At 49.2% G+C, this 20201-nt stretch overlaps 2 protein-coding genes across 3 annotated transcripts in view; one reads left to right on the top strand and one right to left on the bottom strand.

Moving 5' to 3' along the window:
• The window catches only part of LOC116956585 (uncharacterized), a 39794-nt gene extending 24877 nt beyond the window's left edge, over nucleotides 1-14917 (top strand). Inside the window, exons 8-9 of one of the 2 annotated variants that reach the window (XR_012930353.1) lie at nucleotides 11399-11540; nucleotides 13272-14917. The gene's annotated coding sequence lies outside the window, so the exon portion shown is untranslated. The remainder of the gene's footprint in view (nucleotides 1-11398; nucleotides 11541-13271) is intronic. The other variant, XR_012930354.1, reaches the window with a different exon arrangement.
• LOC116956586 (uncharacterized) lies at nucleotides 949-19253 on the bottom strand. Its single transcript, XM_076054666.1, has 4 exons — nucleotides 19160-19253; nucleotides 13354-13449; nucleotides 10527-10655; nucleotides 949-3814 (listed from the first exon to the last, which is right to left on the bottom strand). Exons 2-4 carry the CDS (start codon nucleotides 13439-13441, stop codon nucleotides 2868-2870), a joined length of 1164 nt encoding a protein of 387 aa, XP_075910781.1. The 5' UTR covers nucleotides 13442-13449; nucleotides 19160-19253; the 3' UTR covers nucleotides 949-2867.
• Between the last annotated feature and the right edge of the window lie 948 nt (nucleotides 19254-20201).

Raw genomic sequence — 20201 nt, 5'->3', positions numbered from 1 at the left:
TCACAATATATTATTCTATAAATCACAAGAGATTATTCTATAAATCACAAGACATTAATCTATAAATCACAAGAGATTATTCTATAAATCACAAGAGATTACTCTATAAATCACAAGAGATTATTCTATAAATCACAAGAGATTACTCTATAAATCACAAGAGATTATTCTATAAATCACAAGAGATTATTCTATAGATCACAAGAGATTATTCTATAAATCACAAGAGATTATTCTATAAATCACAAGAGATTATTCTATAAATCACAAGAGATTATTCTATAAATCACAAGAGATTACTCTATAAATCACAAGAGATCATTCTATAAATCACAAGAGATTATTCTATAAATCACAAGAGATTATTCTATAATTCACAAGAGATTATTCTTTAAATCACAAGAGATTATTCTATAAATCACAAGAGATTACTCTATAAATCACAAGAGATTACTCTATAAATCACAATAGATTATTCTATAAATCACAAGAGATTACTCTATAAATCACAAGAGATTATTCTATAAATCACAAGAGATTATTCTATAAATCACAAGAGATTATTCTATAATTCACAAGAGATTATTCTTTAAATCACAAGAGATTATTCTATAAATCACAAGAGATTACTCTATAAATCACAAGAGATTAATCTATAAATCACAAGAGATTATTCTATAAATCACAAGAGATTACTCTATAAATCACAAGAGATTACTCTATAAATCACGAGAGATTATTCTATAAATCACAAGAGATTATTCTATAAATCACAAGAGATTACTCTATAGATCACAAGAGATTATTCTATAAATCACAAAATATTATTCTATTAATCACAAGAGATTATTCTATAGATCACAAGAGATTATTCTATAAATCACAATTGATTATTCTATAAATCACAATTGATTATTTTATAAATCACAAGAGATTATTCTATAAATCACAAGAGATTATTCTATAGATTACAAGAGATTATTCTATAAATCACAAGAGATTATTCTATAAATCACAAGAGATTATTCTATAAATCACAAGAGATTATTCTATAAATCACAAGATTACCTTATAAATCACAAGAGATTACTCTATAAATCACAAGAGATTAATCTATAAATCACAAGAGATTATTCTATAAATCACAAAATAGTATTCTATAAATCACAAGAGATTACTCTATAGATCACAAGAGATTATTCTATAAATCACAAAAGATTATTCTATAAATCACAAGAGATTATTCTATAGATCACAAGAGATTATTCTATAAATCACAAGAGATTATTCTATAAATCAGAATTGATTATTTTATAAATCACAAGAGATTATTCTATAAATCACAAGAGATTATTCTATAGATCACAAGAGATTATTCTATAAATCACAAGAGATTATTCTATACATCACAAGAGATTATTCTATAAATCACAAGAGATTACTCTATAAGTCACAAGAGATTATTCTATTTTTTTCTAGCTACGTGACTTTACCGAAAGAACCAAAGAATATGGATCCCTGCAGTCACGAAAGCTTCAAATGAACACTTTCAATGTTCCTGTTGTGGCCCATCCTACGACATGCGCGTGTCAACATCGTGCCCAGTGTCCTCGTCGCTGCCTGCATCGCCATCAGGTCGTCTTCTTCCGTGGTGCAACCTGTTCCTTCGCTCGACGTTGGTCACTCTTTGAGTCCAATTGAAATGCGGCAGTACATCTGATCTCCGTCAGTCTTCAGTCGGTGTCCAGATCTCGCAGGCGGACAAAGCTGTGCCCGAACACACGCGCTCTTAAGACGTCCAGTTCGGGCTCGTAGCAGATTTGCCTGCTTCTACAGATGTTACTGAATCCTGCCAACACTCCACCCCCCCCCCCTCCCCCCTCCGTTGCCTTCGCGATCTTTGCCCCTCTCCCCTCTCGTGCGGTCGCCGTCCCATGCCAGTGGACTTCCCAAACACGCGCGGTCGCGATCCTCGTCGTCGTCGCTGGTCGGTTGCATTTTCGAATGCCGTACGAAGACTCGGCGGGCTGTGCTGGGAATGTCCCCCCCCCCCCTCCCCCCGCACCTCCCCCCGTTGTGGACGTGACACCTCACGGTTAAGACGGCAAGTCACGTAGCAAGAGACGCGACGTGAACCCTGAGGAGCTATTGCGCACGTGCAGATCATGCCCCACGATGAACAATGCCTCCGATCCCCCCTTCCCGTACTGTGACCGCTCGTCTTCCTACTGCGTTGTTGTCTGCCTGACGCGAGCAACGCTCATTTGCCGACGGGACCAGCGTGCCTCCACATTATTTTGTATTTATTCATTACTTTATTCATTCAACTGGTGAACTTTCTAGGTTTCGAAAACTTACTTCCTCAGAACTGCTTGCTGTTGTGATTATAGCAAGGTTAGGCTACGTACGGTGGTGCGAAAAAAGTTCAACGTACACAAAGACAAAGATCCCCCAGTAAAGCCTGTAACAGACTGTAGGGGCAAGTGCTGTTAGCGAGCACCTCTGAAGGCCGGAACGGCACACGAGGGGGTGGGTGGCCAGCACCACGCCCGACCGCCTTTGTCTCCCCAGTGGCAATGTTTACACACCGCACCAGGTACTCATTTTGAGGCTGAGTCGACCTAGGGGAGGCCCAGGACCGGTTTCAGATATTCGTCACCGGTGTTGGCCGTGAGCGGGAATCGAACTGGGGTCGCCGGGGTCGTAGCGCAGCGGAGCGCTGACCACTACACCCACCGCTCCCCACACAACAACAACAACAACAACCGCCGTTCCACCACTAAGCGGCGGTGGCATCACCACACACACAGCCACGCGTAGCGATCGCCAACTTCTACCCCGCCATTGCCGGCGGCGTGTTTTGGCGTTCACTCGCGGCCGGCTTCGATGGCCGCTCCCAGCGCCGGCGCTCCCGGCGCCCCCTCTCCCGCGTGCTTCCTGGTGTGCACCTTGAGGTACTCCCGGCGGGAGAAGCGTTTGCCGCAGTCGGCGCAGACGTACGGCTTCTCGCCCGTGTGCGTGCGCCGGTGCACCTTGAGGTACTCCCGGCGGGAGAAGCGCTTGCCGCACTCGTCGCAGGCGTGCGGCCTCTCGCCCGTGTGCGTGCGCCGGTGCTCCACCAGGTCGTAGCTCTGCGTGAATCCCCGGCCGCACTCGGCGCAGACGTGCGGCCGCTCGCCCGAGTGCGTCCGGTAGTGCATCTGCAGCACGGAGCTCTTGGCGAAGCGCTTGCCGCACTGCTCGCAGGCGTAGGGCCGCTCCCCCGTGTGCGACCGCCGGTGCTTCTTGAGGTTGCTGCGGTGGGAGAACGCCCGGCCGCACTCGGGGCACGCGTGAGGCCGCTCGCCCGTGTGGGTCCGCGAGTGAACCTCCAGGCCGGAGCGCTCGGCGAACGCCTTGCCGCAGTCGGCGCAGGCGTGCGGCCGCTCGCCCGTGTGGGTGCGCGCGTGCACCGCCAGGCTGTAGCGGTAGGAGAAGCTCTTGCCGCACTCGGGGCACGCGTGAGGCTGCTCCCCCGTGTGCGTGATGGCGTGCCGCGCCAGGCTGAAGTTGCTCGAGAACGCCTTGCCGCACTCGCCGCACTCGTGCGCCCTCTCGGCGCCGGCGGTGCCGCCGCCGCCGGCGCCGCCGCCTCCTCGCTTCCTCCCCCTCCTCCTCCGCTCGCCGCCGCCGCCGCCGCCGCCGCCGCCGGGCGACGCCGAATCTCCGAGCCGCTCGCCGCACCGCGCGCACCCGCGACGTGCCGGGTCGGCGCTCGCGTCCTCGCCGCGGTCCTCGCCGCAGCCCCGGCAGCGCCGCCCGCCGTCGTCGCCGCCTTGGCCCGCCGGCGCCGGTTGAGACACAGAAATAGACGGCGGAGGTGAACGTGCGCCGGGAGCGACGCCGATCCATTAGCTGCCGGGAGTGGCGCGACGGCGGCTGGGAGATGTTAACCGCCTCGTGTGGCCCGTGCCGGACCGTGGCCTCGATGGTTCTCTTGGCCCCGTGACCGATGACGCGCGGGGAGGGGTGGTGGTCATCAACAAACGCTCCTGCGTCCTTCTCCTTAGCTCCACTGCGTGATCATCCCCCCCACCCCCTCTCTCCCAACACCGGCCACGCGCGATCACAACCACAACAACAACAACAACAAGGACTTTCTGAGGAGGGGGAAGCGACGAGGTTTACAAAGCGGAATTTGTTTAGTTGTACGGCTCCAAAGACAAAGGTCCCCGGTTTAGCCTGTAACAGACTGTAGGGGCAAGTGCTGTGAGCGAGCAGCACCTGTGAAGGCCGGAATGGCACACGAGGGGGTGGGTGGCCAGCACCACGCCCGGCCGCCTTTGTCTCCCCAGTGGCGATGTTTACTATACACCGCACTAGGCACTCATTTGAGGCTGAGTCGACCTAGGGGAGGCCCAGGACCGGTTCAGATATTCGTCACAGGTGTTGGCCGTGAGCGGGAATCGAACCCGGGTCTCCGGGTTCGTAGCGCAGCGTAGCGCTGACCGCTACACTACCGCTCCAGCAACAACAACCGCCATTCACCACTAAGTGGCGGTGACGTCACCACGATGCTTGTGCCAGGCTATGTGCACCCTGAGGCCACGTGAAGTGTCGAACGCCCGCTGGCAGGAGGTCACGGGGCAGACCCAGGTGCCACGGGTCGACTGACTGAGATGACTGGCTAATGCACCACCTGTGCCCCCTACTGTGCCAACCTGCTGTGCTTTATCCACCCGGCGCTCCGCTCATTGTTGTGAGCGTCGTTCCTCCGCCCTCCATTGTTGTTGGAGGGCGACTACCTCCAACTGCCCAGTAGCGTCCTTCACGAGCCTCCTCCACAGAGGCCGATCTTGACACTGCTGGTACCAGTCATCGGCAAGTCCACTCACCTCCACGTCCTCCTGTACCACATCACTCCATCTCTTCTCTAGCCCGTGCCCGTTTAGCCCCCTCAATCCGGCCGAACAAAAGCTGTTTCGGCATGCGGTGGCTGGGCATGCAGGCTACATGACCCAGCCATCGCAGCCTTGCCCGCCGGAGGAGCTCACCGATGTGACCTTGCCCAGATCTTTCAAGGATTTGTGAGCTCCTCACACAATCCAGTCTGGTTAAACCCAGGATGGATCGTAGGCAGGCCAGCCTAAATGTTTCTAACCGGCGAAGATGTTCCATTAGGGGGGTCCACGTTTCGCAAGCGTAGAGAAGGGAGGGAATGACCGTGGCCGAGAAGACCTGAAGCTTAGTGCGGAGCGACAGACCAGGTAGCTTCCACACAGCGTTATGCAACCGATGAAAAGATATTGCCGCTCGACTGATTCGGAGTGAGACCTCTGCTGTTAAACTGGAGCCGGTCATAAGCACACTGCCCAGGTATGGGAAACTCTCCACTCGCTCCAAAACTGCCCCATCACCGATTGGGAGTTGTGGGGGTGTAGTGTCCGATGGTACAAAATACCCAGGCAGGTGCTTAGTTTTGGTGGGGCTGATGGTAAGGCCCCACCTCTTAGTGGCACGCTCCAGTCTCAGCAGCAGCGTCTCCAACTCCTCCTCTGAATGAGCAGCTATTACCAAATCATCAGCATACATAACGTGGTTGAGCAATAGGGAGCCATCCCTTGACCGCACCCGGGCATCGATCAGCCTCCCATTATATCTGTACCATATGGAGATTCCCCCGGTACAGCAATTGAAGGCTTCACGAACTACGTGGTCAAAATAGATGTTAAATAATGTGAGAGCCAGAGGACATCACTGTCGCACCCCAAGGTGCACAGGGAATGGCTCTGACTCCCGGCCACGTAGTTTTACCCGGGCCCGCTCACCATCATGAAGGTCCTTAATGATCGTGAGCAGAGGGTCAGGTACTCCAAAAGCACGAAGAACAACCCAGAGCCCAGGCCTACTGATGGTATCATAGGCCTTGACCAGGTCAATAAAGCAGAGATGTAGGGCTTTTTGGAATTCCCTACACCTCTGCTGTAGCAGACGGACAGAAAATATGGCATCTGTGCAGGACCACCCTTTCCTGAAACCGTATTGGGGCTCCGCAAGCCTCTCCTCAGCGTGCCTGGCAAAGCGATGCTGAATAATCCTTGCCAGGACCTTTCCCGGCACACTGAGGAGTGAAATGCCCCTGTAGTTGTTACAGTCTGTGCGGTCCCCCTTCTTAAAAAGGGGGACCACCAGGGCATCCTTCCAATCCTGCGGAACCCGTCCAGTGGTCCAGACTGTTGTTATGATGTCATATAGGGCAGTCTGTGCACAAACGCCACCCTCCCTCAGCATTTCACTTGGGAGATCATCTGTGCCCGCTGCCTTTCCTGGTCTCAGACTCCGGATCGCTCTCAGTACTTCCTCAACAGATGGCACCTCAGCCAGCCACTCACAGGGGGTGACTTCTTCAAATATTTGAGGCACCACAACCTCAGCAGGGTCATCCTCACTTTGTGCCATGATGTTTTCCTGGCTGAGGGATTTTCCCTCCAGGACCTCACAGAAATGCTTAGCAAATCTGCAAACCTGTTCCTGGGGGTTGGAGATTGGATCACCGTTTTTTCCCCTAATGATGGTAATAGGTGTGGCACTGCAGGTTACTTTTTTGATGGAGTTAAATAGAGATTTGTGATCATGGGCCACTGAGGCAGACTCCATCTCCTCAGCAACCCGCGACCACCACCCATCCTTGCAGCGCCTCACGGCTCTCCGAACCTCCGAGTGAAGGCTGCGGTAAGCCTCCTCATTCTCTGAAGTGGGATTCTGTAGCCGATGACAGTGGGCCTGTCGCTTTTTCTCAACCATCCTGAACACCTCCTCTGTCAGCCAGGGTCTCTGGGGAGGTCTGGACCGCATACCCAAAGCAGCCATTGCAGCTGCATGAGTCGCAGTCCTAAACCTCGCCCATTTACCCTCGACGTCAGGAGGAGTCGGGGACGATGCCAATCCCAGCCGCAAGCGATGATGAAATTCTCGTTTGCAACTTTCATCAGATAACTGAGACCAGGCCACTTTAGGTTGGAATGGGGTCCTGGGTGTATACCCACCAACGGAGTGGAAGAATGGCAGGCGCATCTTACAGATGACTAGTCGATGGTCAGAGGGCAGATAAGCGCCACGGTAGGTCCTGGTGTCAAGGACATGGACTCGCATCCGCTGGTCCGTCACTATGTAGTCCAGCAGATGTTCTTGCTTGGACCCGGCATGCATCCATGATGTTGTGTGGATGCGCCGATGCCGGAACAGCGTGTTGGTAATTACAAGCCCATGGGCTGCACAAAAATCTAGCAGCCTCCTACTGTTGTTATTGAGCTGATCTGGCCCATGCCCTCCAATCACTCCAGACCAGGTGCCAGCATCATGACCGACTCGGGCATTGAAGTCACCCAACATGATGACTCTATCCCGAGGGGCCACTTTAGCCAGCACCTGTGACAGGAGGTCATAGAAGGCATCTGACTCATCGGCTTTGCCTGCATCCCTCCACGGATATTCATCTTCGGTGGGGGCATAAGTAACCACGACCACCATTCCTCGCCTCCGGTTGATGGGAAGGCGAGCCCAAAGTAGCCTGGGGCTTACAGCTTCCCACACCTCACCGCCACGCTCCCACGCCCCCTTCATTCTTTTGTTCAAAAGAAGAGCCACACCCTGTTGTTTGGCAGTCTGCTGCCCCGAGTAGAGGATTGTCCACCCCTCATGGTGGCAGGAGCCAGAACCGGTCCACCGGACCTCCTGAATGCCACATAGATCCAGGCGGTACCGGTCCAGCTCCCGACAGAGGAGTAGCAGCCTCTCCTCCGCAGTGAGCGTTTGAACATTCCACGTGGCCACCCGTAGTGGTTTTTCGTTGTTTCTGGAGGAGCCCCGAGGGTAGATATTCAATCTCCTGGCTCCGCCAATTGGGGTTTGGCCAGGAGACGTCATAGACGCCTGGCCCCCCGGGGCCTCCGGCACAAGCTTATTCGTTAGCCCCTGTGGTGGACACAGATGCCATGAGGGGAGGAGCCAATCGAAATTGGACTTCCCCCCACAGCACTGTCCACGACAGAGTTGCCCGTCCGGCACCGCGAGGAGGTAGGGGGTTGTTTTGCCGCTCCAGCACACACACACGCACACGTATACAAAGACAAACACGTATATGCACACGCATACACACACAGAGGGTACCCCAACGGCGTCACCCACTGGCCTCAGGACGGACCTCCCTTTCGTCAATATCCCTTATCCAGCGTTTCACGTGACTCTGGCGCGTGCCCGCCTGACGTGCGTACGACAAAGGGCGTGGCCCTAACGGCACCGCACATCTATCCTGAGCCAATCGTGATTCGGCAACATTCACAAGGCAGCAGACATCGTGCTGCTCGCAGCAGACACTGCGGCTATCGCGATTGTCACCTGAAGACGGGCGCTTGTGTTGCGTCCGAAACGTCGTGATTTATTTTGTTTTATTTCTACCTACGTGACTTTACCGAAAGAACCACAAGGTTCAACAGCCGCTCATTGCGCCCTCTCTAACACTGTAGTTGTGAATATATGCAGAATTTATTAGTAACACGACCACACTGGTTACACTCGCCGAGTGTGCAGGTCGTGGGTTCGATCCCGACCCTAACTATGCCTGCTGCTGTAGATTTGGAGTCTGTCTCTCTCTCATCATCATCATCATCACGGTGGCTAGGAGATGTTAACTACCTCGCCTGGGACACAGGAGGTTGTGGGTTCCATCCCGACCCTGAAGATGCCTGCTGCTGTAGATTTGGAGTCTGTGTCTCTCTCATCATCACCACGGTGGCTAGGAGATGTTAAATACCTCGCCTGGTACGCAGGAGGTTGTGGGTTCGATCCCGACCCTGACGATGCCTGCTGCTGTAGATTTGGATTCTGCGTGTCTCTCATCATCATCACAGTGGTTAGGAGATGTTAACTACCTCGCCTGGTACACAGGAGGTCGTGGGTTCAATCCTGACCCTGACGATGCCTGCTGCTGTAGATTTTGAGTCTGTGTGTCTCTCTCATCATCATCATCACGGTGACTAGGAGATGTTAACTACCTCGCCTGGTGTGCAGGAGGTCGTGGGTTCAATCCTAATGCTGACGACGCCTGCTGCTGTATATTTGGAGTCTGCGTCTCTCTCCCCGTGGCCGCGTGGATTTTTCTCCGGGTCCTCCGGTTTTTCCCCTCCACATTTAGAATCAACGTCGCCGTGCGTTTCGAGTATTTCGCTGCTGCTATGAAGTTCCACGTGACGATGATGATGATGGGCCACTTGGTTGAGTGACCAATTGTGATGGTGAGGTCACTTCTGCAAATGAGCCACACAGCAGCTCAGTGGGTCTTACCTGGTAAAATAAGTAGTTTAGTTTAATAGTTAGTTTAATAGTTTAGTTTAATAGTTTAGTTTAATAGCTTACTTTAATAGTTTCGTTTAACAGTTTACTTTGATAGTTTAGTTTAATAGCTTAGTTTAATAGTTTAGTTTAATAGTTTAGTTTAATAGTTTAGTTTAATAGCTTACTTTAATAGTTTAGTTTAATAGTTTAGTTTAATAGTTTAGTTTAATAGTTTAGTTTAATAGCTTAGTTGAATAGCTTAATTTAATAGTTTACTTTAATAGTATAGTTTAATAGGTTAGTTTAATAGCTTACTTTAATAGTTTAGTTTAATAGTTTAGTTTAATAGTTTAGTTTAATAGTTTAGTATAGTTTAGTTTAATAGTTTAGATTAATAGTTTAGTATAGTTTAGTATAGTTTAGTATAGTTTAGTTTAATAGCTTAGTTTAATAGTTTAGCTTAATAGTTTAGTTTAATAGTTTAGTTTAATAGCTTACTTTAATAGTTTACTTTAATAGTTTACTTTAATAGCTTAGTTTAATAGCTTAGTTTAATAGTTTAGTTTAATAGTTTACTTTAATAGTTTAGTAGTTTAGTTTAATAGTTTAGTTTAATAGTTTAGTTTAATAGCTTACTTTAATAGTTTAGCTTAATAGTTTAGTTTAATAGTTTAGTTTAATAGTTTACTTTAATAGGTTACTTTAATAGTTTACTTTAATAGCTTAGTTTAATAGCTTAGTTTAATAGCTTAGTTTCATAGTTTAGTTTAATAGTTTAGTTTAATATTTTATCTTCTTTGGTTCTTTCGGTAAAGTCACGTGACTTTACCGAAAGAACCAAAAAAGATGGATTCTTGCAATCACGAAAGCTTTAAATCGAGATTTAATAGTTTAGTTTAATAGTTTAGTTTAATAGTTTAGTATAGTTTAGTTTAATAACTTAGTTTAATAGTTTACTTGAATAGTTTAGTTTAATAGCTTAGTTTAATAGTTTAGTTTAATAGTTTAGTTTAATAGTTTAGTTTAATAGCTTAGTTTAATAGTTTATTTTAATAGCTTAGTTTAATAGTTTAGTTTAATAGCTTAGTTTAATAGTTTAGTTTAATAGTTTACTTTAATAGTTTACTTTAATAGTTTACTTTAATAGCTTAGTTTAATAGTTTACTTTCATGGCTTAGTTTGATCATGAGAGTGAGTCAATCAATGGGACTCACCATGACCCATGGCCCCCCCCTCCTCCTCCTCCTCGAGTTCCACCTCGATGAAGTTCCGGTCTGCGGTCTCCGCGTCTCCTCTCTCCTCCGGCCTCTCCACTTTGACGATGCTCAGATCGGGACCTGGAGCTCAGGGGCAGGGGAATGGATTGTTAGCGGTGGCTCAGTGTCCGGGACGCTGCTGCTACTGCTGCTACTGCTGCTGAACTGCTCCTGCTGCTACTGCTGCTGCTACTGGTGGTACTGCTGCTGTTGCTGTTGGTACTGCTGCTGCTACTGCTGCTGCTACTGCTGCTGGTGCTACTGCTGCTGTTGCTGTTGGTACTGCTGCTGCTACTGCTGCTGCTACTGCTGCTGGTACTGCTGCTGCTACTGCTACTACTGCTGCTGCTACTGCTGCTGCTACTGCTACTGGTGCTACTGCTGCTGTTTCTGCTGCTACTGCTGCTGCTACTGCTGCTGCTCCTGCTACTGCTGCTGCTGTTGGTACTGCTGCTGCTACTGCTGCTGCTGCTACTGCTGCTGCTGCTACTGCTGCTGCTGTTGGTACTGCTGCTGCTACTGCTGCTGCTGCTACTGCTGCTGCTACTGCTGCTGCTACTGCTGCTGTTGCTGTTGGTGCTGCTGCTACTGCTGCTGCTGGTGCTACTGCTGCTGTTGCTGTTGGTACTGCTGCTGCTACTGCAACTGGTGCTGCTACTGCTACTGGTGCTGCTGCTGCTACTGCTGCTGCTGTTGGTACTGCTGCTGGTGCTTCTACTGGTACTGCTGCTGCTGCTACTGCTGGTGCTGCTGTTGCTGCTGGTGGAAGGCGCTTCATAGCAAAAAGATTGTTGTTGTTGTTGTTGTTAAACCCTCAACCGCCACGGCAGATGGAACCGGTCGAATGGAGTTGATACGCGGCCAAATACACCGATCGGTTGGGATTCGTCGGCGAAAAGAAACGATTTTTGAAAAGCAAGGAATGAATTTTGCAATGAGCGGCGTCCCCGCAGAGAGACCACGCGCATCGAGGTGGGCACAGCAGCTCCACTGTCGACATAACACACAGAGACCCACAGACACCCAGACACATAGAGACCCACACACACCCAGACACACAGAGACCCACAGACACCCAGATCCATAGAGACCCACAGACACCCAGATACACAGAGACCCACACACACACACAGATCCATAGAGACCCACAGACACCCAGGCACACAGAGACCCACAGACACCCAGATCGATAGAGACCCACAGACACCCAGACACACAGAGACCCACAGACACCCAGATCGATAGAGACCCACAGACACCCAGACACACAGAGACCCACAGACACCCAGACCCATAGAGACCCACAGACACCCAGACCCATAGAGACCCACAGACACCCAGACCTATAGAGACCCACAGACACCCAGACCCATAGAGACCCACACACACCCAGATCCATAGAGACCCACAGACACACAGAGACCCACAGCCACCCAGACCCATAGAGACCCACAGACACCCAGACCCATAGAGACCCACACACACCCAGACACACAGAGACCCACAGACACCCAGATACACAGAGACCCACAGACACCCAGATACACAGAGACCCACAGACACCCAGATCCATAGAGACCCACAGACACCCAGACCCATAGAGACCCACAGACACCCAGATCCATAGAAACCCACAGACACCCAGGCACACAAAGACCCACAGACACCCAGATCGATAGAGACCCACAGACACCCAGACCCATAGAGACCCACAGACACCCAGACCCATAGAGACCCACAGACACCCAGATCCATAGAGACCCACAGACACCCAGACCCATAGAGACCCACAGACACCCAGACCCATAGAAACCCACAGACACCCAGGCACACAAAGACCCACAGACACCCAGATCGATAGAGACCCACAGACACCCAGGCACACAGAGACCCACAGAAACCCAGACCCATAGAGACCCACAGACACCCAGACCCATAGAGACCCACAGACACCCAGACCTATAGAGACCCACAGACACCCAGACCCATAGAGACCCACACACACCCAGATCCATAGAGACCCACAGACACCCAGACACACAGAGACCCACAGACACCCAGACCCATAGAGACCCACACACACCCAGATCCATAGGGACCCACAGACACCCAGACACACAAAGACCCACAGACACCCAGATCCATAGAGACCCACAGACACCCAGACACACAGAGACCCACACACACCCAGATCCATAGAGACCCACAGACACCCAGACACACAGAGACCCACACACACACACAGATCCATAGAGACCCACAGACACCCAGACCCATATAGACCCACACACACCCAGACCCACAGAGACCCACAGACACCCAGACACACAAAGACCCACAGACACCCAGACACACAGAGACCCACAGACACCCAGACCCATAGAGACCCACAGACACCCAGACCCATAGAGACCCACATACATCCAAAGACACATAGATCCACAGACACCCAGAGACACAGAGACCCAGACCCATAGAGACCCACAGACACCCAGACACATAGAAACCCACAGACACCCAGACCCATAGAGACCCGCAGAGACCCACAGATTAGCACGGTTGGCTGCGTACGGTGCAAAAGAAGTTCAACCTACGTACAAACATACACGTTTTGCTGGACCATCGACCTGGCCCGCTGATAAACCTGTTTTCACGAACCCACAATTCTTACAAACGTGACCATATTCGTGTTTATTGTGTCAGCTGCAGGAGCAGCGGTGATGATGGCAGGGCCCTCGTTCACCGATTGACCGAGGGGCATCGCGGCGACACCGACACCACTCACTGCAATCGACGCCTTCCCTGTCGCCCATCGCCCCAGGGCTCGTGCCATCCCAGAGGCCGAGTCTGCGTTCCCGTTTGACGGACTCCATCTGCGCATCTGCGGAGAGGAGGAACAGCGATAACGGGGGAAGGGGGGTGGGGGACAGGTCAACACAACAAATTTGTGTTTGTTTTTTTACCGGCTAAGGCCCCCTCCACTGAGCTCTCACGTGCCTCTTTTTCAGACGCGACCTGGAAACAAAATTATAATTACAGATATCACAACAAATTATAACTACAGTTATCACAACAAACTATAATTACAGTTGTCACAACAAACTATAATTACAGATGTCACAACAAACTACAATTACAGATGTCACAACAAACTATAATTACAGCTATCACAACAAACTATAATTACAGCTGTCACAACAAACTATAATTACAGCCGTCACAACAAACTATAATTACAGTTATCACAACAAACTATAATTACAGCTATCACAACAAACTATAATTACAGCTGTCACAACAAACTATAATTACAGCTGTCACAACAAACTATAATTACAGCCGTCACAACAAACTATAATTACAGTTATCACAACAAACTATAATTACAGTTATCACAACAAACTATAATTACAGCTGTCACAACAAACTATAATTACAGCTGTCACAACAAACTATAATTACAGTTATCACAACAAACTATAATTACAGTTATCACAACAAACTATAATTACAGCTGTCACAACAAACTATAATTACAGCTGTCACAACAAACTATAATTACAGTTATCACAACAAACTATAATTACAGTTATCACAACAAACTATAATTACAGTTATCACAACAAACTATAATTACAGATGTCACAACAAACTATAATTACAGCTGTCACAACAAACTATAATTACAGTTATCACAACAAACTATAATTACAGTTATCACAACAAACTATAATTACAGCTGTCACAACAAACTATAATTACAGTTATCACAACAAATTATAATTACAGTTATCACAACAAATTACAGCTCAACTTGATTTGGTGCTTTCGTGACTGCAGGAATTACTCTTTGTTTTTTTCGGTAAAGTCACGTAGAAATAAGAAATAATAATAAAATAAAATTTCATAATAGCATACGACGTTTCGATTGCAACGCAAGCAATCATCATCAGGTATATAAGAGCTCAATTTAAGAGAGAGGAAACACAGAGAGATGGAGAAGCACATCAAATTGAACAAGATTTAGTAAAATTTGGAAACAATATAATGCAGCACAGAGGGTCGGTCCAAACACAATTAACGCATGGTCTGGCTGATTACGCTATTTCAAAGATTGCTAAATTATAGGTTAAGAGTGCTAGAGTACAGAGACACACAGAGAGAGACACACACATGGGACACAGTGAAACAATGCTTCTATTTAAGGCTTCGACAGTGCTGCAGCCTCCCTTCTCCTATAAACCCCGCGTCTTGTTATGCTCATAACGCGAATTGGACGAGATAACGCGACTGAATGTATTGGGGAACACGTTTTTAATATGTACAGCAAAACCTTGGTTTGCGAGTAACTTGGTCTGCGAGTGTTTTGCAAGACGAGCAAAAATTTGCAAGTAAATATTAATTTGATAAACGAGCGAGGGTCTCAGCAATACGAGCGGTGTACGTGTCTACGCTTTGTCTGCCGAGCGTCACGTGATCACAACTTTATATATATTACGAGTGCTTTGATATACGAGTGCTTTGGATTAACAAACACGTTTCGGGAAGGAATTATGCTCGCAATCCAATATTTTTATATCTATCACGCAGATGCGAACTGGACGTACGACGCGGTCGAGTGACCGTTACAACTACGTCGCAGCGAGGAGGAATAAGCGGCGGTCGTACGGCCGTCTCGGCGGGGCGCGAGGCATTGGCATGCTGCTGGGTACTCCTGGACGCCACCCCACCACGCATCTCGGTCTTCGTGCTGCCCGCGTCCGCATCTCGCGCCCCATTGGGGGGGGGACCGAGCTTTGCCCCAGATTATTACGACGGCGATTTTTCATTTTTCCCAGCGGTTCCGTCGTTCGTCAGGAACGTAGCTAGTCGCGCGCGCGCACAGCGCAGCCTTGCGTTCGACGGCGCAAAACCACCCAGGCAGACGCCGCGCTTTTTTGTGGGGCCCATTGGCAAGGCCCTCTACCTCTTAAAGAGCGGCACGCTCCCGGGTTCAGTGGTAGTCTTGGAACTCCTCAAGAGCGAGCGGCAAATTACCGGACCATCAGCACGGTCGACCAATACAGGGCGCTTAAAGAAAATGTTAACGCTTACATGGGACTATCGTTTTTAATGGAAAAGGAGCTGGATAATAACTCGCTGTAACATCTTGATGGTTCTTTCGGTAAAGTCACGTAGAATGGAAATAAAATAACTATTTTTATTCTATTATTTTATTTTTATTATTTTATTCCCATTCTACGTGACTTTGCCGAAAGAACCAAGAAGATGAATCCCTGCAGTCACGAAAGCTTTAAATCGCTGTAACATGATAGCAAATGTCATGTTAAGAGCTGCAAAAAGTCAAAGAGCCCTTCTCGTTGTCAATGCGTGCCTGGAATCAGAAGTGTTCACATTTTTTTCCAAAGCACCCTCTGCAGAGCCATCAATCGACCGCACCCGGGCATCGGTCAGCCTCCCATTGCGGCCGCACCAGACGGGAGGTTCCTCCGGTACGGCCACGGGAAAGCGATTTCAACCGCGCGCCGAAAAAGACATTAACCAGATTCGAAGCTTTCGCGACTGCAGGAATTACCCTTTGCTTCTTTCGGTAAAGTGACGTATGAAGAAATTAAATCAATTAAATAATAATAGAATACGACGTTTCGATTGCAACCATCGTCAGGTACGAATGAATGAGAAAACAAAATAGCAAATTTTGATTTAAAGCTTTTATTATGTTGTTTCCCTTCTACGTGACTTTACCGAAAGAACCAAGAATATGAAACATAGCAAACTTAGAAATATAATGCAATACAACCCAGAGAGTCGAAACGTCGTATTCTATGATTATTTAAGTTATTTTCTAACTACATGACTTTAATAACATGGTTTTTCCCCTTTTTCTCTGGCAACAAAACTGAAACCTTTTTACAAGGATTCATGTCACTGCATTAACCACAATACCTGCAGTCAAAATGCAAACACAAAACATACTATGATAATATGATGCATTGTCCTTGAAACTGATTGGTCCACACCAAGGGACGGCTTTCTTTTGAGCCTCGACCCAATTGGTGCTCGACCAGATGACGCCAAAAGGCGTCACACAGCTCAAAGACAATGCCACTATCAAAGTAATGAGGGCTCGGGGTGAGCATCTACACATCATTAGACCTCCTTTGCCAGCACCAAAATGTAATAATCGGGGAAAAAACACTGGCAAAGGAGGTCTAATGATACGCGACTTTACCCAAAGAACGGTCGCAACACAAGCGGTCGTCGACAGGCAAAGGAGTCGGCCTCTAAAGGCTGCCTGAAGACGACCGCTCGTGTTGCGATCGGAACGCTGTGACGTGTTTTAGTTTATGTCTAACTACAGTGAAACCTTGGATTGCGCAGCATGATTCGTTCCGGAAGCGTGCTTGTAATCCAAAGCACTCGTAGTATATCAGGTGTGATCACGTGACGCTCGGCAAAGCGTAGACACGTACCACACCAATTAAATGCTAATTTTTGTATGCCAATTCCTTTGTCAAGGCGCTCTGTTTCTTCTCACACAGCTTAAAGGTCGCGGTCTGAGCTTGGCTGTGTTCGCTCCAGCGCTGTCCTCCAGACAGTCTCGTCCCTTCACCTGATGAAGGCCGCTTGTGTTGTGGCCGAAACGTCGTGAGAATTTTATTGTGTTATTTTATTTTATCAATTTATTATTTTATTCTCATTCTACGTGACTTTACCCAAAGAACCAATGAAGACGTACCGCACCGCTCGCATTGCAAGACCCTCGCTCGTTCATCAAATTAATATTCATTAAAGAAAATTGCTCGTCTTGCAAAACACTCGCAGACCAAGTTACCGGCAATCCAAGGTTTTACTCTGTACGCGACTTTACCAAAAAGAACCACAGCGTATGGATTGCTGCAGTCACGAAAGCTTCAAATCGAGATTGAACCAGAGAAACATTAACTAACGCAGGAGTCAAAAAGGACTTCCGTTTCGCGTGCAACAGCGAAAGGCTCCGACCTGGGCCTGCCGCCCACCAACGCGAAGCCCTGAGCTGATTTAGGAGCAGGCAGTCAGGGACACCCCCAATATCACGAAGAACAAACCCAGAGCCCAGGCCTACTGATTGGTATCATAGGCATTGACCAGGTCAGTAAAGCAGAGGTGTGAGGCCCTCTTGGAATCCCCTACACCTCTGCTGTAGCAGGCGGACAGAATAGAACGTCGGACCACGAGCAGAGTTCTTGAGGGTCAGATATCGGATCACCGTTCTTTCCGTTAAGGATGGTGATAGGTGAGGTGTTGCAAGTTACCAATTTTGATGGAATTAAATAGATTCACTCACCACCCACTCAACACCCACTCACTCACTACCCACTCACTCAACACTCACTCACCACCCACTCAACACTCACCACCCACTCAACGCTCACCACCCACCCACTCACCACCCACCCACTCAACACTCACCACCCACTCACCACCCACTCACCACCAACTCACCACTCACTCGCCACCCACTCACTCACCACCCACTCAACACTCACTCACCACCCACTCACTCACCACCCACTCACCCAACACTCACTCACCACCCACCCACTCACCACCCACTCACCCACTCACCAACCACCCACTCACCACCCACTCACTCACCACTCACCACCCACTCACCCACTCACTCACTCATCACTCACTCACCACTCACCACCCACTCACTCACCACTCACTCAACACCCACTCACCACTCACCCACTCTCCCACTCACCACCCACCCACTCACTACCCACTCACTAAACACTCACCACCCACTCACTCACCACCCACTCACTCACCACCCACTCACTCAACACTCACCACCCACCCACTCACCAATCACTCACCAACCACTCACCCACTCACCACTCACTACCCACTCACTCAACACTCACCACCCACCCACTCACCACTCACCCACTCACTCACAACCCACTCACTCACCACCCACTCACTCACCACCCACTCACCACCCACTCACTCAACACTCACCACCCACCCACTCACCAACCACTCACCAACCACTCACCCACTCACTCAACACTCACCACCCACCCACCCACTCACCACCCACTCACCACTCACTCACCACCCACTCACCACTCACCCACTCTCCCACTCACCATCCACCCACACACTCAACTCACCACTCAATCACTCACCACCCACTCACTAACCACTCACTCAACACCCACTCACCACTCACCCACTCTCCCTCTCACCATCCACCCACTCACCACCCACTCACTCACCACCCACTCACTCAACACTCACCACCCACTCACTCAACACCCACTCACCACCCACTCACCACCCACCCACTCACCACCCACCCACTTACTCAATACTCACCACCCACTCACTCAACACCCACTCACCACCCACTCACCACCTACTCACCACCAACTCACTCACCACCCACTCACTCACCACCCACTCACTCACCACTCACTCATTCACCACTCGCTAACTCACTCTCCCACTTACCACCCACTCACTCACCACTCACTCACTCACCCACTCACTCACCACCCACTCATTCACCACTCACACACCACTCAATCACCACTCACCACTCACCCCGCTCTCTGTCACAAGCGCCTTCACCTCAAGATGGAGGGATCGAAACGCGCACAGCGACAAGATGCAGGTCAAGACGTCTTGAGTCTACACCGTGATGCAGGTCAAGACGTCTTGAGTCTACACCGTGTACACTCAAGACGTCTTGAGTCTACACCGTGATGCAGGTCAAGACGTCTTGAGTCTACACCGTGTACACTCAAGACGTCTTGAGTCTACACCGTGATGCAGGTCAAGACGTCTTGAGTCTACACCGTGATGCAGGTTAAGACGTCTTGAGTCTACACCGTGTACACTCAAGACGTCTTGAGTCTACACCGTGATGCAGGTCAAGACGTCTTGAGTCTACACCGTGATGCAGGTCAAGACGTCTTGAGTGTACACCGTGATGCAGGTCAAGACGTCTTGAGTGTACACCGTGTACACTCAAGACGTCTTGAGTCTACACCGTGATGCAGGTCAAGACGTCTTGAGTCTACACCGTGTACACTCAAGACGTCTTGATTCTACACCGTGTACACTCAAGACGTCTTGAGTCTACACCGTGATGCAGGTCAAGACGTCTTGAGTCTACACCGTGATGCGGGTCAAGACGTCTTGAGTCTACACCGTGTACACTCAAGACGTCTTGAGTCTACACCGTGTACACTCAAGACGTCTTGAGTCTACACCGTGATGCAGGTCAAGACGTCTTGAGTCTACACCGTGATGCAGGTCAAGACGTCTTGAGTGTACACCGTGTACACTCAAGACGTCTTGAGTCTACACCGTGTACACTCAAGACGTCTTGAGTCTACACCGTGATGCAGGTCACGACGTCTTGAGTCTACACCGTGATACAGGTCAAGACGTCTTGAGTGTACACCGTGTACACTCAAGACGTCTTGAGTCTACACCGTGTACACTCAAGACGTCTTGAGTCTACACCGTGATGCGGGTCAAGACGTCTTGAGTCTACACCGTGTACACTCAAGACGTCTTGAGTCTACACCGTGATGCGGGTCAAGACGTCTTGAGTCTACACCGTGATACAGG

This window comes from Petromyzon marinus, chromosome 66, assembly GCF_048934315.1.
Source record: "Petromyzon marinus isolate PM22_M1 ecotype Great Lakes invasive population chromosome 66, UKy_Petmar_22M1.pri1.0, whole genome shotgun sequence".
In the NCBI taxonomy this organism is placed as follows: Eukaryota; Metazoa; Chordata; class Hyperoartia; order Petromyzontiformes; family Petromyzontidae; genus Petromyzon; species Petromyzon marinus.
The sequence above is the reverse complement of the archived record's forward strand: the minus strand, read 5'-3'. Positions and strand labels throughout refer to the sequence as shown.